At 34.1% G+C, this 25,026-nt stretch overlaps 1 protein-coding gene across 2 annotated transcripts in view; it reads left to right on the forward strand.

The window, feature by feature from the left end:
* Nek7 (NIMA related kinase 7) overlaps positions 1 to 25,026 on the forward strand; it is a 143,131-nt gene that overhangs the window by 82,258 nt on the left and 35,847 nt on the right. For both annotated transcript variants that reach the window (XM_087193863.1, XM_087193864.1), the window contains exons 3-5: positions 2,747 to 2,887; positions 13,107 to 13,169; positions 14,628 to 14,738. In XM_087193863.1, coding sequence (XP_087049989.1) covers positions 2,747 to 2,887; positions 13,107 to 13,169; positions 14,628 to 14,738 — 315 coding nt within the window. The remainder of the gene's footprint in view (positions 1 to 2,746; positions 2,888 to 13,106; positions 13,170 to 14,627; positions 14,739 to 25,026) is intronic.

Here is a 25,026-nt window from a genome sequence, read left to right on the forward strand (position 1 = left end):
TACTAAATGGTCAGAAACTGAAAACTTTCATGCTAAAATCAGGAACAAGACAAGGATGCCCACTAGCGCCACTCCTGTTCAATATAGTTCTGGAAACATTAGCCACAGCAATTAGAAAAGAGAAAGAAATAAAAGGAATAAAGATAGGAAAGGAAGAAGTTAAACTGTCATTATTTGCTGATGATATGATACTTTACATAGAAGACCCAAAAAACTCAGCCAAAAGACTTCTAGACTTAATTGACAGATTGAGTAGAGTAGCTGGATATAAGGTCAACACTCAAAGAACAATAGCCTTCTTATACACAAATAGCAGACTCACTGAGAGAGAAATTAGGGAAACAATTCCTTTTACAATAGCATACAAAAAAATGAAATATCTAGGAATCAATCTAACAAAGGAAGCAAAAGACCTCTACACTGAAAACTACAGCACCCTGAAAAAGGAGATCGAGGAGAATATAAGAAAATGGAAAGACATTCCTTGTTCCTGGGTAGGAAGAACCAATATAGTGAAAATGGCCATACTTCCAAAACTGCTATATAGATTTATTGCAATGCCAATTGAAATTTCGACAATATACTTCACAGAGCTAGAGAAAACAATCCAAAAATTCATTTGGAACCAGAAGAGACCTAGAATAGCAAAAGCAATTCTGGGCAGCAGAGACATGGCTGGGGGTATCACAATCTTCAACTTGAAGTTATACTACAAAACTACTGTGATAAAAACAACATGGTACTGGCAAAGAAATACACCGAGGATCAGTGGAATATATTAGAAGACGCAGAAACAACTTCAGACATACTCAGCCACCTCATCTTTGACAAAGGAACCAACCACCCTCATTGGAGGAAAGATAGCCTATTTAATAAATGGTGTTGGAAAAACTGGATTTCAACCTGCCAGAGATTAAAACTAGACCCATATCTATCACCATGCACTCAACTAAGATCTGAGTGGATTAAAGATCTAAATATTAAGATAGAAACACTAAACTTGCTGGAAGATAAGTTAGGTAGAACTCTTGAAGATATTGGCGTAGGAAAAGACTTTATGAACAGAACCTCAGTAGCACAGGAACTAGCAGAAAGAATCAACAACTGGGATTTCATCTTATTAAAAAGCTTCTGCACTGCAAGAGAAACCACCAACAGAGCTAACAGACAACCTACAGTGTGGGAAACAATTTTTACCAGCTGTAACTCAGACAAAGGGCTACTATCTAGAATATATAAAGAACTGAAAAAAAACAGACCCCCCCCCAATTCAAAGACCCAATTCAAAAATGGGCAACTGAAATGAACAGACATTTCTCAGACAAAGAAGTAAAAACAGCAAATAAACATGAAAAAATGTTCAACATGACTGGTTATTCGAGAGATGCAGATGAAAACAACAGTGAGATTCCACCTCATCCCAGAAAGAGTGGCTGCTATCAAGAAATCAACCAATAACAAATGCTGGAGAGGGTGTGGAGAGAAAGGAACCCTTCTCCATTGTTAGTGGGAATGCAGACTGGTGCAACCACTGTGGAAATCAGTGTGGAGATACCTCAAAGAACTAGGGCTGGAGGTCCCATTTGACCCAGCTATTCCCCTGCTGGGGATCTTCCCAAAAGAATTAAAAGAATCATACCACAGAAATATATGTGCACCCATGTTTATTGCGGCACAGTTCGTAATAGCTAAAGCTTGGAAACAGTCCAATTGCCCATCAACTGGAAACTGGATAAAGAGTATGTGGGCTTTTTTTATAAAATGGAGTACTACTCAGCCATAAAGGATGAGAAACTAGAGTCATTTATAGCTAAGTGGATGCATATTGAGGCCATACTCTTAAGTGAAATAAATAAGACACACATGTGTAAATACCGAATAGTTTCTCTAGTGTGAGAAACTGAGAGTATAAATAAGGATTAAAAGGATTAATAACTAATTGATACTTTGAAATAGGAAAAGGTCCAAAGGAGTAGGGGTGGTGGGAAAAGATGGGGAAAGGAAAGAATGGAAAGCAAAAATTATGAGAAAGAAAAAAATGGAAACGAAGCATGTAAATAGGAAAGGGTGGAGGGGTGAAGGGTGCACAGGTAATGGAGAAAAAATAACCAAGATACATCCTGTACAGGTACAAGCACCCAATGATAAATGTAAACGTATTGCATACCTAAAATGTGCCAATGAATGAATTTAAGCAAAAAATAAAAAAATAAAAAACAAATTCTAAATGCACAAAAATTTAGCAGTGACCATTTATTTCATGGGTAAAACTAACCTGTAGCTGCTGCTCTTAGTCTCCCAAGAAGATGAATGCACATGAGGGTTTTTGCTTTCCCCAGGTGTAGCAATCACATTCACTTTCTATTATGATAAAATACATGTTTTCATAAGAGAAGTGTGGGTGTATTTAATCCACTGTGATGCACAGGTAAATGTACTCAAAACCTGTTAGGAGCATTATGTGAGTAAAAATTCCCGTTTGACACTTTTGCACATGTGCACACACCTTGCTGTTCCTCAAACCAAGTGGGCAAACACAAAGGTTGCTTCCTGTATCCCCCAGGCATAGCTGCTGAGACACAGATTATGCTAAAGTACAAATTTACAGTAGAAAAGTATGGGATGGGTTGTTGTAACCCAATGTTATCCCCTATCTCTTTTTATGTATCGCTTATTTAAGTAAAAATGATCAATGATTGTATGTCTATTGTGTGATTGAATTTTTTTCTGATATTTTTAATTACAGAAGGCTTTACGACCTGATATGGGCTATAATACATTATCCAACTTTCGAATAGAAAAGAAAATTGGTCGCGGACAATTTAGTGAAGTTTATAGAGCATCCTGTCTCTTGGATGGAGTACCAGTAGCTTTAAAAAAAGTACAGGTAAGATGATTTTAATTATGTAAATCAATGTAAAATTGTCCTATATGAAAAATAAAAAATATCATTTCAGGAATGATTGAGTGATGATAGCCTTAGATGAGAATGCTGGGAAAGAATGAGCATTGTATCTTAAAAGCTTGAATTGAGTGTGATACTTAAAGTTTTATTTAAACATTACTTCCAGTTTTTAAAAATTGTTTGGGTGTTTTTCACCCATATCTAGCAGTGACTGGAATGATCCTACAGAAGCTTTCATAGCTTTAGATTTTTAAGAGGCAAATTTGAGTTGTCACCATTAGTTCTAACTGGATGTTTAACAAGACATTGAATCCTCAACTGAAGTTCTAAATATGTAGGCATCACATCGGAAACTAGAATCACAAAATGTATTATCTGAAAATAATAAATGACAATCAAGCTTCAGTGGCAATAACTGAAAAGAAAAATGAACTGAACTTTATTTACTTCTTTTAGAAATGAAGTAGAAAAATTAGATAATTAACACCTAATTTAGAATCTCCATTTTTGTATTAGTATAACCATGGTATCAGTTTTCTTTTCCAGTCTAGACTCTTTTTCAGTCTTTCTCAAATTCATTTTATCTTTCCCAACTTCTTTTGCCAAGTCCTGACTTAACCCTAATCTTCTGAACGGGAGGTTCTGGGATGCTTGCTTGTCAGAGCCAAGCCAAGTTTCACCTAACCTAGGGAGATCCTTTGGCCTATGAAGTACTTACTTGTCTTTCTGCTTTAGAATATCTTCTGTCTTATAGTGCTTACCTCCCTTTTTCAAGTAAGGTATTTTTAAATTGTTAAAATGATCAAGGTATTTACAGTTGCTGTTACAGAGATGAACAGTTCTCATTAATGTTTTTAAATGAAATATTAATAATAAAGATGTTATGTTATATAGTGAATCACACATCTACAACCCATCTTTTGTTGTTGTTGTTGTTTTGTTTTTTCTTCTTCTTGAGACAGAGTCTCACTATGTAGTTCAGGCTGGCCTTGGCCTTGAACTATGTTCTCAGTCTGGCTTTGAAGTCACAGCAATCCTCCTGCCTCTGCCTCCAGAGTGCTGGGATTACAGGTGTGTGCCATCATGCCCAGCTACAACCCATCTTAAGAAATAAACAATATGTTTATTTGTATATAAATATATATTAGAATATATATATTTTTGGTCAGTACTGGGGACTGAAACCAAGGCCTTCACACTGAGCCATGCGCCCCCCTCACCTTTTGAGACAGGATCTCACTAAATTGCTGAGTCACCCAGACTGGGCTCAAATTTCCAATCCTCCTGCCTCAGCCTCAAGTGCTGGAGTGCTGGGATTACAAATGAGCACACCTGTGTCCAGCTCTTGAAAATATCTTTGATCTGTGTTTGCCACTCCCTTTTGTTAGAAGTAACCATATTCTGAATTTAATTTTTATCATTGCTTTTCTAGATTTCTTAGAATTCCATTGGAATTGTTTGCAGTTGCCTGTACTTTTCTTCCTATTCAGTGGAAGTTCAAAGAGGCATGAGTTAATTTGCACAGCTGCATTTCCACTCAGTCTTCTGTGTCCCTTCTGGACTCTCCATTTTTAAAGTTTTAAACTTTTATTAGTATGTGTTTGCAGTACATAATGAGTACATTCATCCTGGGGAATTGGCACACGTACACAACACATCTTACTTTTTAAACTTCCTTTTCCTGCCCTCTTGCTTCCCACTCCATCCCTTGGGCCCTTCTCTTTCCCAAAAGATCTTTTATTTTGCTTCATAAGTTATTTATACTTTTGGTTATTTAATACTCCACCGAGCCTCAAACTGCTATGGGGACGGGGGTATAGCTCAGTGATAGAGCACTTGCCTCACATGCATTAGGGCCTGGGTTTGACTACCAGCACTGCAAAAATAAAATCTTTTACATGCCTTTATGTGTTTCCAGGTGTGGTGGCTTATGCCTGTAATTTCAGCACTCTGGGAAGCTGAGGCAGGAGGATAGCGAGTTCCATTCCAGCCTGGGCAACTTTGTAATTTAGCAATACCCTGTCTCAAAATAATAAAAAAGGAGTTAAAAAAATATGGATGGAGATATAGCTCATTATGACAGTCCTGGGTTCAATCCCTAGTTTTGGGGGGAAAATACTGTGGAAAGTTAAACTTTATTCTTTTGGATTTTGCAATTCCTCTCTTCTTTCTTCAGTTTTAGTGTTGTGCCCTCTTCTAGTTTAAACATAACTTCTTTATAGAAGAGAGAAATGATGTTGCAAAGCTATACTTAGTTATATTTACTTAGGGAACAATGTCTTAAGACTTTGTGAGGAGAAATTTATTTGCATTTCAAACATGTTGATTATTGTGATGTATTACACTTGTGCTGAACAAGAAAGCCAGGGTTCTTCCTTTTCAAAGTCATCTTTGTGGCTTAAAATAAAAATCTTTTAAAGTACTGTTAACCAGTTGATAATCTTTTTTGAATAATTCTAACTCTTAAAAATTGCTAAAGAATCAGATACTGAATTTCCCCATCTAACTTATTTTAGGGCTACATTACTTGTCTCAAGAGCTATATTACTGTTTTCAGCTCGGCAAGGATCCTTCCTGAATGCTTTGCTTGAGTTCATATGATAAAGTATTGTTTTTGTAGTTTCTTTTTTTGCTTAAAAATCTTTAATGAAATAGTTTAGAACTACCATCGAAATTCTTCACCTTAGTTTTGAAGGCTTTTCCTTACTTTGTCCCACACCATCCATTTGATTTGTCAGAGTCTTAGGAGATAAAAAAAAGGAATTAATGTATTATGTACATGTACCAACGTCCCTCAGTGTACAGTATGTACTACACACATTCACTGATAAACTCAGCTTTAACAAATGTGCTACGCTCTTGTGACTTTTCTATAGGTTTGCTTTTCTCCGTATGTCAAGTGTGTACTGAGTGCATGTTACTTGAAATCATAAATCGGAGAGCCTACAGCATTGGCAGCATCTGAGAATCTGTAATATATGGCAGGATTAACCAATCTTTTTGAAAATTTACCCATGACCACAAGAGTTCATTTGCAAAAAATAAGATGGTATCTTAAATGATTGTAACAATTTTGAAATTCTGAGTGCCAGCATTTTTTCCCCTTTCTCTACCTTCTTCCTTTAGTATTTCCCTTCCTTTTGATTAGTTGATTCCACCAGTATTTATTGATCACTTAGTGTTCCTTGGTCAGTATGTAAGGCTTTGAAAGTACTAAGGTGAATGTATAGGAGTCATGAGACTCTGATGATGGTACAACAGAGGAGGGATAAAATCATGGTACAGGCACCATGAAAGGAACACTCTTGAGCACAGATGTGAGGGGTAAGTTGGGAAGTCTTCATAGAGGCATTAGATGGCGCATGAACTGGATCTCAGAACTTCAGTACTCTATATTGGAAGATTATCAAAGAATTGTTTGCATCTGATACTGTTACTAGAGTTTAGGGTGAAGCCACCAGCTCCAGGGATCCCAGTAGACTATGTTCTGCCACCCATCCCAGGATGCCAGTCAGAGAGACCAGTCATGGTGAAGGCAAGGAAGGAACTTTAATCAGTATAACTTCTCTGAGAAAATAAAGGGACAGCCAGTTCCAGACCTGTCTTGGGGGCACTGATATGAGCTCCGAGGTTATATAGACAAAGAGACAACTGTGGGCTGCTTGATCATTTTCTCTGGATTGTCAGGCAGTGTCTTGGGGTTCAAACAAAAGTTGCTGTTGCTTGGGGGATAGGTTGGAGTATCACAAGATGTTTATTGAACAGAGCTCTTATTCCTGGAATCCAGGTGATAGCTGTGAAGACAGATGCAAAATGGAAGCAGAGATGCCAATTTTTTATCTTGCCTTTGTTGTCATTGGACATTTGCAAACCCAAATGAAGAATCAGTGTTGTTAGCTGTTAAGTCCTTGTTACTTTACCTGCAACCTCTATTTTATTATATATAGCTCACTGATTAGAGTAGTAGCTCATTAATTAGTATATAATTGGAATTGGTATTTATCAGTCCAGTGGCATGGTGTTACAATAGAATGAATTTTTTGAGTTTAACTGTATCTCAGGTCTTTGATAATTTTTACTGTAATTTCTTTTTATCCCTAGAAGGTGAAATATTTTGAACCTTAGTTCATTAAGACTTAATTTTTCTTTGTTTACCTGTAAGTTGTGTGCACACGTAAACTATTTTAATGTTAGATTATAGAGTCTGAATATCTGCATATGATTAAAAATTTGTGCACAATGATGGTTTTTTCCATAATGTATTGTGTAATTTTAATGCATTCATACCCTCTATATCCATATATTTGGTCTCCTCAGTGACTAAGCTTTGCTGAGCTTCAGTCTCTCACAAAATATTAAAAAGGTAATTTTTTTAATTTTAAAGAAATCTGCTGTATAGAGCTTACTGATGGACTAGAAGTTATACTACCATATACTAGGCTATTCAGTTAAAAAGCATCCCTTGCAATCCAGTGTTTTTAAATACTATACAATAATTACTAACATAAACGGGCATCTATTTCTGTACTATCATTTGCCAGGGCCTTAGGGAATCCATAAGAAAGAAATTGAGTTCTGTCTTTTTAAAATTTCTAGTTCAGACATGTTTATTCATTAGGATGAGAGAAGAAAGGCTGATAGAAACCAAAGTACAGGACAGGCTGTTGGAAGGAGCACAGTTTCTGACACTGAGAACTCTTCTTGGACTTACCTGCTTATGTTCCTGTTTTCCTCCCTATCACAGCTTCGCTCTGAAGAATGCCTTTGTATCTAGGCAGGGAAGGACTAGTAGTGGAAACATGACGTATTTGGAGATTATTTTGTTCACTGATTGTGGTTTCTATCTAGAGAGGCTAGAGCCCTTCTGTCATGGATTTCCTAACCCTCTTACTCATTTCCTACCTTTGAAATAAAAGAGAGAGGCCCTGGAAGGAAAGTCTTTGCCTACCACTCAGCTAGAAAGAGAACCAACAATTTGCAGGTGCTGGCAAAAATACTGATTATGTGGAGGAAAGCGTTGAGGCTTCCCGACTTACCCCCTTTCCCCTAAGAAAGGTTGAGAAGTGTCTGTCCAGGGATTGCACAGTTTGAACAGAGGAATACAAGCATTGTTAACATCTCCAGGGTTAAGAGAGGCGTGAGTAGTGGAATAACAGAGGTGTTCGTGGGTGAGAGCAGAAAGGGGAAGGGATAAGGACCTGTCACATGAAAGCCTGGGCTACTCAATTCAGAGATAATCTGCTCAGTTCATTGATTCATACTGTAGGGAGGCTGAGGGACTATTTGGTTAAGATTTCCATATATGTAAGCTGTATTTAAAATGAGGTATATAGGTTTGTCAAATTCCTTTTAGTAATGTATTTTTAAATAGTTTCTTTGCTACACTTTGTGGCTTTTCCTGTTACTTGAAAGAATATGTTTCCTCTTTAAAATGTCTAGGGTTAACCTTTTCAGTTTCACTAGTTATGAGTAATTTTGGCAAAGAATAAAACTATCAGAAGACAATTTTTACAATGGTACCAACAATTTATCAGCCAGAATTTTTTAACCACAGCTAGTAACTTTGCTTTAATGAATTATAAGGTACTTTTAAAACCCAAAGAAGCATACAATATAATGATATTCATTGTTGGAAATTTGCACCTTTACATAGTCTCTCTTGGTTCTTATTTTTCACCCTTGCCCAGCCCTCCCTTCAACCCCTCCATTCCTCCCTATTTACAAAGATTTTGTTCCTATTTTTCCATTTTCTCATATTAATCCCATTCCCTTCTATCCTTTCCCCTAGCCCTCCCACTTCCTTCCCCTTTGCCCCTTTTCTTCCTATTTCACATTACCTATTATACATTTAGTCCTTATTTACACTTTCAGTTTCTCACGCGAGAGAAACTATTCAGTATTTATACATGTGTGTCCTATTTTATTTCACTTAAGAGTATTGCCTCAATGTGCATCCACTTAGCTATAAATGTCTCTAATTTCTCATTTTTTATGGCTGAGTAGTACTCCATTTTATTAAAAAAACACATTTTCTTTATCCAGTCTCCAGTTGATGGGCATTTGGGCTGTTTCCAAGTTTTAGCTATTACAAATTGTGCTGCTATGAACATGGGTGCACATATATCACTGTGGTATGATACTTTTAATTCTTTGGGGAAGATCTCCAGTAGTGGAATAGCGGTGTCAAATGGGACTTCCAGTCCTAGTTCTTTGAGGTATCTCCATACTGATTTCCACAGTGGTTGCACCAGTCTACACTCCCACCAGCAGTGGAGCAGGGTTCCTCTTTCCCCACAGCCCCGCCAGCATTTGTTTTTGGTTGATTTCATGATAGCTGCCATTCTTTCTGGAGTGAAGTGGAATCTCAGTGTTGTTTTCATTTGCATCTCTCAAATGACCAGTGATGTTGAACATTTTTTCATGTATCTATTTGCTATTTCTACTTCTTTGTGTGAGAAATGTCTGTTCATTTCAGATGCCCATTTTTGGATTGGGTCTTTAAATTTGGGAGGTCTGATCTTTTGAGTTCTTTATAGATTCGAGATAGTAGACCTTTGAGGAAGAGCAGGTGAAGATTTTTTCTCACATTGTGGGTTGTCTCTTCACACTGCTAGTGGTTTCTCTTGCTGTGCAGAAGCCTTTTAATAAGAGATCCCACTTGTTGATTGTTTGTGCTAGTTCACGGGCAACTGAGGTTTTGTTCATAAAATTTTTTCCTACACCGATGTCTTCAAGGGTTCTACCTAACCTCTGTTCCAACTGGTTCAGAGTTTCTATTTTAATATTTAGATCTTTAATCCATTTTGATTTTAGTTTAGTGCATGGTGAGAGATATAGGTCTAGTTTTAGTCTTTGGCAAGTTGAAGCCCAATTTTTCCAGCACCATTTATTAAAGAGGCTATCTTTCCTCCAGTGAGGGTGTTTGGCTCCTTTATCAAAGATGAGATGGCTGAGTGTGTCTGGCGTTGTTTCTGCGTCTTCTAATCTGTTCCATACCTAAAATGTACCAATGATTAGAATGTATAATCAATAATGTAAAATAGGAAGAAAAGGTTCAAAGGAGTAGGGGTAGTGGGAGGGGCAGGGGAAAGGAAAGAAGAGAAAGGAAAAATGATGAGAAATGGAAAAAATGGAAATAAAGTCTTTGTAAATAGGGAAGGGTGGAGGGCTTGAAGGGAGGGCTAGGAATGGGGGAAAAATAAGAACCAAGATGCATTATGTAAAAGTACAATTCCCAATGAGAAATGTAATTGTGTTGTATACCTACAATGTACCAATAAAAGAATAAAAAAAAAAAGAAGGTGGGACAAAAGGAAAAGCATTCCACAAAAATGACAAACAAGAATTTCCACATTACTATGTGTGAATGTGACTCTAAAGAGTCAATTGTTTAGCTGATTTTTATGTCTTGTGCTAAATGTATTGACCTTGTCCAAAAATCCCAGATAATGCAAAGTTTGGTTTATCCTCTAAAATAATTAAAATTCATCCAGAAAAAAAAAAAACAACCAAAGAAGAATTCATAGAGCCAAAAAGGTCTTCCTGAAGATTTGCTTGTACACATCTAAAATATTTCTATAAAGTCCAGATTTTTTTCTCCATATATATTTTTTTCTTTCACATGAAATTGTCAGACTACTTTGAATTTATGTCTGGGCATAATTTAATCTAAAAATTAAGTATTTTGTCTTGACGTGCTAGCTAAGAGAAAAGGGATGATATGATACTTCTGAATTTCTTGTTGAATGTATTTGTAAATATGTTTGTTTCCAAATATAGTTTTCCATTTAATGTGACAGTAATCCATATTTCCAGTGTTTGAGGTATGGGTTTTGATATTATTGAAAATGTTAGTAAAAATAAAAAGGTTAAATATCACATTGTTTCTCTTATATGAGAAAACCAAAGTATAAATAATTTACAGAAGAAAATAAAAGATAGATGATAAGAAATAGGGAGATAATCTTTTGCAAATGGCAAGGGAAGAAGAGATGGAGGGGGAGGGAAAGAAGGGAAAGGAGAAGTGAAACAATTAAGATGTGTTACGTACATGTAGCGAATTGCCAGGATGAATGGAATCATCATGTACTGCAAGCATGTATTAATTAAAAACTTTTTAAAAACAAAAATCTAAAAAATACAAGTTAATTTGTAATTCTGATTTAAAGTTGAATTAAATATTTTTGATTCTACGTAACACATGTCTTGTTATAAATGATATATGTGTATACATGTATGTGTATATTAAGATACATATGTACATATATAATATTCTCTTACTCTTTAAAAATAATTTTTCACATCATAATGACATTGATTACTGGGAGATTAGATTTGTATGTGTCTCCAGGTTTCTGATTTTTCTTCATTGCAGTCAATGGTGTCAGCATTATCCTTTGTGTGTCCTTAAAAAATTTTTTTCCATTCTTTTGGACCCAAAACATTTAAATTTTTTTCTTTTCTTCAGAGCACATGGTATATTTCAAGTCCCTGGTTTCTGAGAATGGCATCAGCATTCATGATTTGACAAGAATCAGTCATTTCTTTTGACATTTTGTTTTTTAAGTACCAGTAGTTTGTGTGTATTTGTGTGTTCCATATTTCTAACTAGCAGCAAGTTTAAATTTCTCTGTATATATTTATATTTGTTAATATTGTTACATAGTAACAGCATCATCTCTCTGGCTTCCATCATTTTGACAATTTGGGGGATAAATGGCTTTTCTTTGTGAAATTACTAAATACAAAGTGTATTCCTGTAAGTGAAGAGCTTTTGATTTTACATTTTTTAAAAAATAAAAATCTGAAAGACATAGCACTTCTCTGCTCAAATAAATGCTGAGGCACTTACCCACCATACTCTGCTACTCCACCACCATTGTGGGTCTGCTATGACTTTGGACAAGTTAGCATTACTACTATGCATTTTAATTATCTGTGTTCCAGTGTACATTCTGCATCTGACATTATACATCTTTAAGGACGGCAAGCTTGCTTTCTTACTTGCATTTCTAATAAAATCTGTTAATAAGATAGTATTGAATGTGGTTTTATAAGAAAGTGCACTCATGAATAATTTGTATGTACCTCTGATTAGGTTTTGCTGTCATCTATATGTAGAATAAAACTCTGATGCTTTTGGAGAGAATTTTAGTATATAAGGCTTTTCCTTTCAGTAAGTAATATTGTTGGTGGGTTTTTCCCCATTGTTTTGTTTCTTTAACCTTGTATTGATGTCCATTTATACATAACCTGTTACCTCATTTTACTGGTTTGATATGTACAGGGGCTTGATATTTGCCAAAAAATACTGTATTAATAGATATTTTATGTGGGATGATTTGCCATAGTCTTTTTTCCTCTTTCTTTCCTTTCTCTTCTGTTTTCCTCTGTTCCTCTGTGTTACATTTTGAAATCATAGTGGTGAGCATAAGTTCAGTGTTTAAGATGTTTAAAATTACTGCCAGAGGAGAAGAGTTACTACTTGTAGTACATGTACCTCTTCCTATTACTTAAGTGGGAGAAATTTTAGTGTCATCTAATTTTTAAAAATCTTAGCAATATGTAGTACTCAACTGTTTCACATTAAAACTGGTAAATTATAAAACTGATCCTTGAAGTTTTAATTAGAAATAAACCAAAGTAAACTGAAGACTATGTAGAAATACGAAAACTATTTTTGCTACGTTAGGAGAAAAATCACACACTTATTTTATATATTGCCACTGTTATCATTATGTAAAAACCTCATGTATTTGTACATGAAAGGGAAGTGGCTGAGCAAAAGCTAAAAGTTTTAAATACTGAGTTGATGGATTTTACTTCTATTTTGAATTTTTAATATCTCCACATTCATTTTTAAAAATTATTATTTATGTATTTGTTTGGTTTTTGAAGCAAGGTCTTGCTGTGTAATTTTGTCTGGCCTTGACCTCACGACAATCTTCCTGCCTGAGCTTGCCAAGTGCTGGGATAACAGGCATGTGCCACCACGTTAAATTGTTTTTTAGTTGATACATAATTGTACATATTTTTGCGTTTAAGGGTCTATAGATAGAAACTATACAACCAGAGTAACTACACAGTACTATATATATATATATATACATATATATGTATATATATGTATATATGTATGAATATATGAGAGTTATAATGAACCATAAAGTATTATTTTGCTAAACCTGGATTCTATCTTTAGATATTTGATTTAATGGATGCAAAAGCACGTGCTGACTGCATTAAAGAAATAGATCTTCTCAAGGTAAATATTAAACTATGGGCATTTTTCAAGCGTAACTAAATATGTTGATAAAAGTAACTTGTTGAAAATAACACATTTATAGGAAAAAAGATTTTTAAGACTTACCTTATGTCATTCTGATATTAAGTAACATTCTATTAAGTTCAAATGCCAGTATGTTGAAAAATGCAGTTACCTTTTAGATTTGTTGTAAACGAATTGAATCAAAATTCTTAATAGAATTAGCTTTTCAAAGTAGGAAATAGATAAATGGGAACATGTCAAGAAGTTTTCATCTAGCACATGCCCTGCCCCCCTCACACACACTGGGGATCGAACTCAGGACTTCGCACTTGTCACACTTGGCAGGCAGGCATGGTGCCACTGAGCTACATCCCCGGCCTAAGAAATTTTCTTCTAGACCCTCCCAACTAGACATATTCAAAAGGTTAAGTAACAAAAGTACATAATTAGTTTTATCTCAAAATTTGTTATATTGAGAATGTGGATGAATCCAAATGGTTCACGTGCTTTAAAATAATGTTTTTTATTTTTTTCCAGATTTAGAATGGGTAAATTTATAAAGATTATGTCTTTTTAGTTTCTCATCCATTTAAGAATATGACTAAGATTCCAGCTATCTGTGCACTATTTCCTTTCTAGTGAAGTTTCTTTTAAAATATAGTATGACTTATATTTTCAGTTTTTAGGTAAGATGTGTATTTTATGCCATACATTTGTTAATCCCTAAAACAAATTAGCTTTATCCAAAAAGATCAGAGTAAAGTTAACACTATACTCTCCATCTCTTCGATTGGTTGTAGTTACTCTGGGTGCATGAAGTTACAGGTTTAAATAAGTATAAATTTTATTATAGAAATAATGTATCCTTATAGAAAAATGAAGGAAAATCATCAATTTGGATTTTTCTTTGAGAAATGATTTGTCTTAAGTCAGTTTAATAAAGATTGAACAAAAGCATTCTAAATATAAAGACTGATGCATATATTTCCATAAGATGAAATTTTTCTAAGTGATGATTTTATGAATCTGTATATTTATATTATTTGATGTAAAAGCAGTAGATAAAATACATACTAGTTTTTGTGTTGTCTGCTGTCTAAAATTATACTCACCCTAACTTAATAGTTCTTATTTTGAAGGATATAATTTTTAGCAATTGATGATGTAATTCTGCAGTTCACTTATTTATTGCATCTATTAAATGCCTATTGGAAACAGCAGTACTTTTATGTATATAATTCATTATCTTTAATAAAGAATATTAAAATTTAATTAATTCATACCTAGTTTTACTTACAATTATGTTTTAAAATTTACCAAATTAAAGGAATATATTATATCATGTTAACATTTATGAGATGTACAAATGAAATGCAATGGCTAAGTTATTTTTAAGTTACAAAACTGTAAGTGATTCTTTGGAATGTAAAAAACTTTTGCCTTTTTTTTCCTCAGCAACTCAACCATCCAAATGTAATTAAATATTATGCATCATTCATTGAAGATAATGAACTAAACATAGTTTTGGAATTAGCAGATGCTGGTGATCTATCCAGAATGATAAAGGTAAGAGTTTTTTTTTTTAATTTGTCTTAAAAGCTTTACCTTTTCTTGTTGTAGAATTGTCTGTTAAACATGTAGGCACATTAAAAACTCCAGTGCCATGGTTAGCATATGGTAGATGTAAAATAAATGATAGGTTATAGTGATGATGGTTATGAAGCTGGTTTACCTGGTGAATTTCAGTCTAGTCCCTGGAAGTATCCAGACACTCCAAAACCAATTTAAAAATAGGCCAAAAGACTTGTCTTCTGTAACCTAAAGTTACAATTTTGCAGCTTGATTTCTCTGAGCAGACTTTTCTTGAGCTTTTGCCTCTGGACATCAGAGAAAGGAGGGCTGAAAGAGATTGAATATCAAACCCTGACTTGACTACTTAAAACCTTCTTTTCTACAGGCACATTAATTGGGCTTATACTCAGGTGCAAGTAATAGAGACCCCCCCCAAAAAAAAAACAACTCCCAAAATTGCTTGTCCATAGGCAAATTACTTCTCTGGAGACATTTTCTTAATGTAATAATAATAATAGAGCCTATTTCACAGGGTTGTTGTAATGTTTAAATTAATATTTATTACAAATATTATAATGCTAAACATTATAAAACTATGTGTTAATTATTATTACTTCTCTGTCACATAAATGTCTGAAGCTAGTAAGGTGGCTCAATCTTTCAGATCTCAGGGAGCAAACCAATTTCCAGCCCAGGTCGCCCGAGGTTAAGAAGACAAAAAAAGAGTACTTGCTGGCTGTATCTTGAAGCTACCCCATATACTGTCTACATTACATTTTCAGCCTCATTCCCTTGGCAAGAATATAGTCATGAGTTTATTTAGCTGCAAGAAAGGCTGATATAATAATCTTTGTTCCAGTGGTCATGTGCCCAAGTAAACTTCTATTATAATGGAAGAGGAGCTGAACCGTGTAGAAACAAACAAGACCAAAAGAGCAAAGGAAAGGCCATTTCTTCAGAGCTTGCTATAGCAATAGAGTCACCCACTGTCACTTGGTTTTGGCAGAGATTTAAAAAAAGAAGGCTTTAGGTATGTCCTGATTGGAGGCTGTTGGCATGGGAAAGCATAGATGGATTTACTAGAAGAAGCAAGGCATTCTAGTGATTGGTTAGGAGTACACATTTGGCTTCCTCCAGTTGGCCCTTGTTTGAGCAAGAACAAAAATTAAAGCTGTCAATTATTAGTTAAGATTTGGATGTTTTGGTCTGATTATAACAAGTTATTAGCCTTCTAGATTGTTACTAGAGATATCAGTTTGGCTTTCTGCAACTCTTGATTTATACAGCAGGTTGGCTTCCTAGGTTTTAGTGAAAAGTATTGGTTTTCAGGGGATGTTGCTTCTTGTTGAAGATTAAAGTTCTATTTTTGCATATAGTCTGGGCAATATCAGTTTATACATCAAATCTCTCAGTAGATACTGGAATACAATTAGTAATCCCTGCTATATGGAGTTATAAAGAGATTTTTAAAGACATGCTACTTCATATATTATTTAATCTTCACAATGATTCTGAGAGATAAACATGACACTTGAGAATATAAATATCATTACTAGTAAATGGCAGAACTGGTATTTTTGAACTTAGTTTTCTCTGGGGCAAAACCCATGTTTTCTTAAATGGCCCTTAAAGATTTTTATATCCTATCACTACTTTGAAAATCAGATGAAAGCCTTTGACACCCCCTGAAAAATGTTGGTATCCAGTTTGCATTTCATTACAAAACATCTCACATATTCTCTGACTGAGACACTCAGTAGTTAAGAACTCTGATCTTGAGTTGGGTTCAGTATCAGTCACTTACACTCCCATGTCACTTGGATATCTTGGTCTTAGTATTTTCATCTGTAAAATGAAGACAGTTTACCAGAATGCTTTCAAAACAGCGCTTAGAAGGTCATGTTTTCTTATCAGCTGGAATGCTATCGAACTGACTATATTAAGGTCCCATAGTTAGAGTGAGTCACTTCTAATCAATTACCTGATTTTCTGTTACAGGAACTTCCTACTACTAGTTCAAACAGCCAACCACCAATAAAGTATGTCTTTGCAAATTAAAGAACAGTAAGAAATTATAGTTGTAATTTTTAAAAAGTACAAATACACAAAAGCAAAATTTCACAAAACAGTTATTACCAGATAAGACATAAAAATATTGTCCTTATAAGAGAGTACAATAAATACACAATTCTATGTGCAAACCTTTAGGAATGAGAGTTACTTGAGTCCTTATGTGGTAGTACGATGAGAAAGAGGGTAAATTTAATCAGTAAAATAATTCAGAACAGAATTTGTATAATAGTGAGTAGTAACTTATCATTACAAAGTTCAGTAGTTAAATTCTTGGATAGATATCCTCAAAGTTTCTGACTAAAATTTGAAGGTAGAGAAAAGTGTTGTTTTTCAGTAAAAGGAGTCAGGTGTTTTCTAATAAACCGTAAGCTTATGTGGCAAATTATATGCTTTGGTAAAATACTCCGGCAGTTCTTCTGTAGAAAATTAGTAACCATTCCTTCTTCCTCTTTAGTACGCTTTATTTGAATAAGCTTTTAATAATGGTATCACTTGTTATATGTGCTGTTTTTGTCTAGTCGAGGTATAAGATACTCAAGTCAGATTTTCTTAGGATTGAAAGTAATATTGTCAAACCTATGGAACTTGTAACATTCTGACATAATACCATAAAGAAAGTTTGATGTGACTCAAAACAGATTTATATGAGTATATTCAGAGATCCTGGTTGTATTTTGTATGTTGTTTGCAGTTGTCATTTTAGACTTGACTTAATACCTAAATTGTACACAAAGAGAATAACTTGGGAGGATCTGACCTGAAAATTTCTCCAGTTTTTTTGTCAAATAGAATAAATTTTATTATGGATTAATGCATTTCACTAGTGCACATAATTATGGCTTTTCTCTCCAAGTTATTTTTTTTTTGATTTTGTAATATAAAATGAAGGATCCACTTGTGTTACTTTTCTCAAATGGTGAGAATTCTCCCCTTTTGTCCCTCATTTCCATGTCCTAGACATAACTACTGCCTTTACATTCATAAAATCTTCACAACTTTATTTTCTCTCTTTACATACACACATACTAGTATATGTTTTCTCAGACATGTCATGGTTTAATAATTTTATTAATAATTAGATATTTTTATTTTTTAATCTTATAAAGTTCAAATACAAAGCCTTCTATACATTGATACAACTATGTTATGCATACTGTGTTATCTGTTTTCAATTATATAAATACATGTAATAATATTGTTGAGTAATAAGGATATGCACATTTTAAATTATAGTAGATGCTGTCAAATTACACATAGTTATACCATTTTGTAGCTTTAAAAAATAGGTATGTATTTCATGTATTGGACATTTCCTATGCACGTGGTTTATGCTTTGTTGGAAATCACTGTTAAGCAGGATACATTTAATTAATGGTAATTTAGGTAACCAGTTCTCAGAAAACTATGTATCTTCAATTGTAATAAATTAATGACAGATGTGTGTTATAATGGGCACTTACAACAGGACAAGTGAAACTAGACTGGGAACCTCTGATAGGAATAAAAAGATTCTAAGCAGTGATGCTATATGACCTATGATTAGTTGACGTACAGTTATCACATCCATGAAATTGGTCAGTAATACCTGCCTTGTAATGTTATTGAAGGATAAGTAATGTAATGTGTGTATTTAGGTATATGCACAAATTATGTCCATGTCTGTTGATCAGTCCATTGATTAGTCTGTGCCGGTGTTGGTGAACCTGAGCACTCATGTTGCAGTGGGCTGTTTTTAACAGGTTTGCCATCACTGGTATGCCTATTTGAACATATGACGTCTGACAGGTACTCAGATTTTCCTTATTCCATTTAAATCTCTCCTCTCTTTGTATCATACAAAATCTACCCATCCTTACTCTTTATAACCTCATGCATCCAGTTTTACAGTGTAACTAGAATTCATCAGACAATAATGACCTCACTTCACTTTCCCATGTTTCAATCTGCTAGACCAAATGTGTCTGCTATTGTTCTCTTCTGCTTCTCTCCTGTTACCATATTATTATTCGACAGGATTGTTGGATGTCCCTTCACCTGGGTTCTCTAACCCTTCTCTACCTGTCTTCTCAGAAATGTTAAAGCGTATCATTATCTATTCCCAGTTTGGTATCTAAGCATTTGTGCATTTTCTTTCATCATTTAAATGGGCTCAGGTCACTGTTATCTTAACCATGTTCACATGTATACTTATGCATACATACGTGCCTTATTCATTAATTCATTCAAGAAATTTTCTTCCAGTGGGCAAGGTAAATAAAATGATAAGCGCATCAAATATATAACTACCAGATGTTGGTAAGTACAGTGGAGAAAAATAGAGCAATAAGAAATTTGGAGGAAGGGTATTGTACCTTAAATGAGAGCTGAGAAAAATCCTACTGTTACCACCTTCACCTGTGCCTGCCTTTCAGTTGCTGCCATTACTCTCTTTTTTCTTCAGATATTTACATTTGACTTAGTTTTCAGCAGACTACACAAAATGCCTCTTGGATGACCTGTGTCATGAAATCCAGTGGACTTCAGTTTCATTCTTCTTGATCTCTCAGTAGTGTTTAGCTCTGCTTCTCATTCCCCAAAATACTCCTCCATTGGCTTACTAATTAACAAAGTGCCTTGGTTTTATTACCTTTCTAGAGATCCTCATGGTTCTTAACTGGGTCATTCTCTACTTCCTGACTTTAATGATGAAGGTTCAAGTTTCAGTCCTGGCTTTTTGTTGTTTTGTTTTGTACCCACTTTAACTGATCTCATTCATGCCTGTGCATTCAGTAACTCTGTACTCTTGGTGATTCCAAATTTTTTATCTTTAGCATGGAGCTCTTTTTATTTCAAATACATGTCACTCAGCATGTCTGTAAATAAATTCATGATCTTTCTTGCAGAATACCCTCTACCTGTGTGCCCTAATTTAGGCTTAACATTTACCCTCCTAATTATGCATACTAGAAACCAGGATTTTCTTTGATGCCTCTGGTCCCTCCCCCCCATTTTGAATATGTCACCAAGTTGCATATTTTTTCCTCTAAATGCCTGTCCAGTTTCTCCACCCAATTCCTTTTCCATTTCTTTCCATATAATATGAAGTAAATTGTTTCTCATCTGTGGACTGAGGAGCTTTTTAACTCATTTCCCAACATGCAGTACCCATTTCTCAAATTTATTTCTCCATCAATCTTTAAGAGGGGAGAGAGGCAGAAAAAAAAAAAGAAAAAGAAAAACCTCAGCTTTCAATAAAATCCTTCTGGGATTTCCTAATGAACATAAAGATTAAAATATTAACAGTATTTACTAAACCTTATATGACACAGATGATGAGCTCTCTGAAGGAGGCATCTTGGTCAGTTTTCTGTATTCATATATCCCAACTGCCTAGAACAGTGCTGGTGCAGAGCGGTTGCTCAGCAGATATTTGCTGTAGGATCCAGCTGTGACTTTCCCTCTTGTGCTCTGGCATATGGACCCTTCAACTCCTTGAATGTGCCTTACTTTTTCCTTTTTCAGGGCATTTTTGTGTGTGTGGTTGCTTCCACCTAGGATCCTCTTCTCCATTCTCACTTTGAGCCTTTGCCTTTGACCTCCAGATGGTTTTATGATATAACTGTCCTTGGAGTATCCATCTTTCACAGCACTCAAGTCATGTAATCTGTAGTTATTTGTGTGCTTAATTTATTGATGTTTGTGTTTTCTGTTAAGATTTAAAAGATTTAAAGGTCTCTGGAGGACAGGGACCCTGTCCACTTTGCTCAATAAACTGTCTTCAGTTTCTAAGTATGGGCCTGGTGATAGTAGAAACTCTTGCTCTCTATATATGATGAATACATATGCAGAGTTTTATTTTGTAGTTTTCAGTCTCTGTTTCACTTCTGTATTCCAGTAGCCAGTAGATGACATGGGTGGTTGTGTGACAGCTTTGGCAGTTCCCTAGTGCTTTACATTCAAGTCCCATGCAGAGTTGCTAAGATAATAAATAGTATGCTGGCATGACAGAAAGCAGTGTTCTGATACAAGAAAGAGTTTTATTGGTGGTGGGAGGAGAGTAAGAGATTCTAAAATTGGTTTCTAAACACTTATTAGTTCTATAAGCAATTTTTTATAAAAGACAACAGAAAAAATCATAGCTTCTTTTATGAAGAAACTTGACAGTGACTTAACCCTTAAAGGATAGCAGTAAATGCTTGAATTGCAAAGAACATGATTCATTTCTTATAACATTGTAAATCACATTGTATCACACAGTATATTTCACTCTCTCACTCTCTCAAATCTTCAGCTTAATTGGGGTAGAGTAGGAAATATAGCTTCTAGTCTGTATTCCAGAAATGAACCTCTGGATAGCATTGCATCAAAGATTTTTACAAGTAAATAATTAATTGGTTTAGAGCAGACTGACAAATATAATTAAGCAATTTATAATTGAAATATTCAGTATTTCTCTAATTAATGACAAAGGAATACCTGAGGCTGTGGTCAGATGAAATATTTCCCAGATGAGTTTTAGGATAAAAGGAAATCCAGAATTTTTCATCATATATTTCTTAAATTATCTGTAATCAGAATTTTAAAGTAATATAAGACTCTTACATAAAACAGATTTCAGTTAAGTTGTGCTCTATATATTTTCTTTAAATTGGACTAATACATGTTCCATTTTGTAGTGAGCCTTACATTGCTTCTTTCACTATTCTAATGTGAGGAAATGTGATGAATACACACATGTAGAGAAAATGAGACTAATATAAAAATATATAAAGAAGAGTTTTATTTCAGCTTGTCAGTAGGAATGCTGTTAAATTTTTTTAAGTTGTATTTTACAAAATATTATTCATTGAACTTTTATAAATGCCTAAATTCATAATTGCCTATTAGAAAGTGAATTTGAGATAAGTAGAAAAAATATAAATGCATAAATTTAGATGTTTTAAAAACATTTTGCTAGAACAAGAAAAGCAAAGTATAGCCTTACGCACTAAATCTCTTGAGGGTCTCAGAATTGGTATGAAATTGTTTTGGTGGATAACACACCTCACAATGCTCAGAATGAAGTACTGTTTTTTGTAAATGTTTATTGTATACAATACAAATGAATATTCATTCTCTAGGAGTTTGGAATTATTCCAAATACAATTAATGCTTTTTTGTTTATATTTGGATATACACTTTTGTCTTGGATTATTAACTATATCGTACATTGTTACCACTTATGTGTCATAACTTTAGAATTTGTAGGAGCCTCAAGACTTTCTTTACATAGGCATAAATTAATTTTATATTATTGGTTTTGATGTGTTTAGAAGTATAGTTTGTATTAGCTTTTTAATTGCAGCATAATAAATTATAACAAATTTAGCAGCTTAAAAAACAACACTTATTATCCCACAGTTTTTCTGAGCCAGGATTCTGGGTACTGGTTGTGTGTTCTGTGTTCAGGGTCTTAGGAGATTGAAGTCAAGGTGCCAACTGCAGCTCTGAGCTCACTAAGGTGCCAGGTCTTCTTCCATGTTCTCTGGTTGTTAAGAGAATTTCCTTGCAGTTACTTGATTAATGTTCCTACTATTTTTCAATTTGTCAACTGAGGGCCATACTCAAATTTCTAGAATCCGCAAGCCATTCCCTGCAGCATGGCTCTCTGCAATCTGGCATTGTGCTCTTTAAGGCTAGTGAGAGTGTTTCTCTGGCTCCAAATCTCAGGCTTCTTGGGAGTCATTTGATTAAATCAGGTCACTTGGGATAATGTCCCTTTTGATTAACTCAGTCAGCTGATTAGGAACCTTAATTACAGCTGCAAACCCCTTTTTGCCATCTAACATAATACAGTCTGGGGATAACTCATACCTGGAGGAGGAAATTATACACCAGGACTTGGACACTTTGGAGAGTGTGATACATCTTAAAGTACTGCTTAAATAATGTAGACTATCCACTATGTTTTGGAGATAATTGTTGTCTTTAAATATAACTTATAAATCTTCTTAACCTATGGTTAGCTTTTTTGTTGAAGACACATTTTTATTATTCAAATTAAGAGGTTTTATTAGACATAAAATCACTTTGAAATGTCTTTTACATTCTTGACCTTTGGATCCTTAAAGCAATAAAAGCTTCCCAGCAGTGCCATCTATCTTTGATAACTCTGATTTATTGTTTACCAAGGTGCCTCCACTTTCCATGTCAGCCTCTGGCTAAAGTATATAGCCTATGTCAGACACCTGAGAATTGCCAGGGATCCCCAGTGCAATCTGTTTTCCACTGAGTCTTTTGTGTAAGTTGCCATCTGTCTTATATTTTACTTTAGAATTATTCTGAAGTCTGAAAGTTACAAATTAGTGGTACTGTCCGAGAAAAATAACACAAAATACAGAATTGATTTTACATATTATGTGTGTGTGTACATGTTTATTTAGCTACCTAGACACAATATATGTACACATGTCTGTACATTCACATAATTTTTATTGTGTATGGCACACATATGCATGCTCTACAGACTTAATTTTATAGAAGCAATGTTACAGATAAAATACCATTTGTATTTTCCTTGACACCTATATAGTTTGATAGTAAAGCACTGTATTATAGATTTTAGTAAATTGAAAATGAGTGTAGTTCTGTGAGTACAATTAAAAGATTATGTATAAATTTTGAACTGTGTTTACTTCAGAAAAATAGAAATTTTTAAGAAGCTCATTGTTTCTCACACTTGATCTAAAGCTGCCTTTACAAACCATTACTGCCACAAGCAGTAATTCTATAGACAGACTTCATGCTTTATTTCATTTTTCTATTGAGTCTTTTACTGTCTCATTATTCTGATGTTTTGTCAATTACAAAAATTAAATCATCTTTCTAATTATCTTACTGTTGTATGGTCTAACAGAACAAGAAAGAATTCATTAAAGAGGCAAATATTTTTATTTAAGGCAAATATTTTTATTTATCTTTGTGACCTTCTATGTTATCCTGGAGATTAACATTTTTTTTTCAGTATCTGTAATGTTTTTTTCTCTATAGCATTCTGATACAGTAAACATTTGAAATATTTTCAAGCATTTTCTCATCTGCTTTACCAATGGGGAAGCTTCTTCAAGAATTATTCACATAGCAGCAATGCAGGGATAATTATAGTAATTTTAATGCCTTCATGTATTTTTTAAAAAATATCCTAAGTTTCTTTGATACTAATGCATCAATATTCAGAGGACAACTCTTTGGGAGAAAGAACTTTGTGACTTTATAGAAGCTTATTTTTCTTATTTGATAAAGATTTTAAAGTTCCGTTTTTTTGTTTTTTTCTTCAAAGCTTAGTCATTTAGAAAAAAAAATCTTTACTTTTTCACATTTTCAGTCCTAGGATGAAATATATTTTTGGCTTCCATTAATAACCTGAAGAATTTTTATTTGGAGGAATGAATTGATTGATTATGTTTCCATTCTTTTATATTCTGGAAACAAATGCACACTCCTAGATTTTCCAACATTAGAGAAAAAGACAAAGAGGAGTAGAGTATTGGTGAATATTTGGTGGTGAATATTTTATTAAAGCAGATAAAGTGAGGTGGTGGTAATGGATATTTGCAGCATCTCCTGGCTCCCAGGCCCATTCTGCTTTACACCCTTGCAACTTATCTGAGTTTTATTCAGAGTACCAAAACTGAAAATATCCATACACTGCAAATTAGTATTATATTCTAAAATTCTAACTGAGGTATAGTTTACACATCTGTATACTTTATCAAAAGTTGCATATAGCAAATATTTGTGTCATCTGTCAGTTCCTCATTATACCTCTAGAAGAAGAATGTCTCCATAGAAAGAGTAACATACAAGTCACACTTAGAGCAGTCAGTCACACTTTCAGAAACACTCTCTTTTCCACTGCCAGTCTCTGCGCAATTAATTCTTTGAAATTAATGAGTGAAAAATAGTTTTATAAAAAGGGCTTTGTAATTACAAAGATGTTTTAGAACACAACATCCCTTCTGATAGTAAATATTTGACCTAATTACAAATTTATAACAAAGAACTATACCTGTCTTCTGGAGACTATTTATAGTATTAAATGAACCAGTGAAGTTTTTAGTTTTGTTTTTATTAACTGGAGATAAGAATAGGACATATTAGTAAACTATCATTATTTTTAAGTGAAAATGTGCCAGTCAGACATTAGTTGTGCTTTCTTTATAACAGAGATTGTAAAACCATAGATTATATA

Source organism: Heterocephalus glaber, unplaced genomic scaffold, assembly GCF_053883595.1.
Source record: "Heterocephalus glaber isolate CG9 unplaced genomic scaffold, H.glaber_assembly_v1.0 deba00001600, whole genome shotgun sequence".
Taxonomy (NCBI): Eukaryota; Metazoa; Chordata; class Mammalia; order Rodentia; family Bathyergidae; genus Heterocephalus; species Heterocephalus glaber.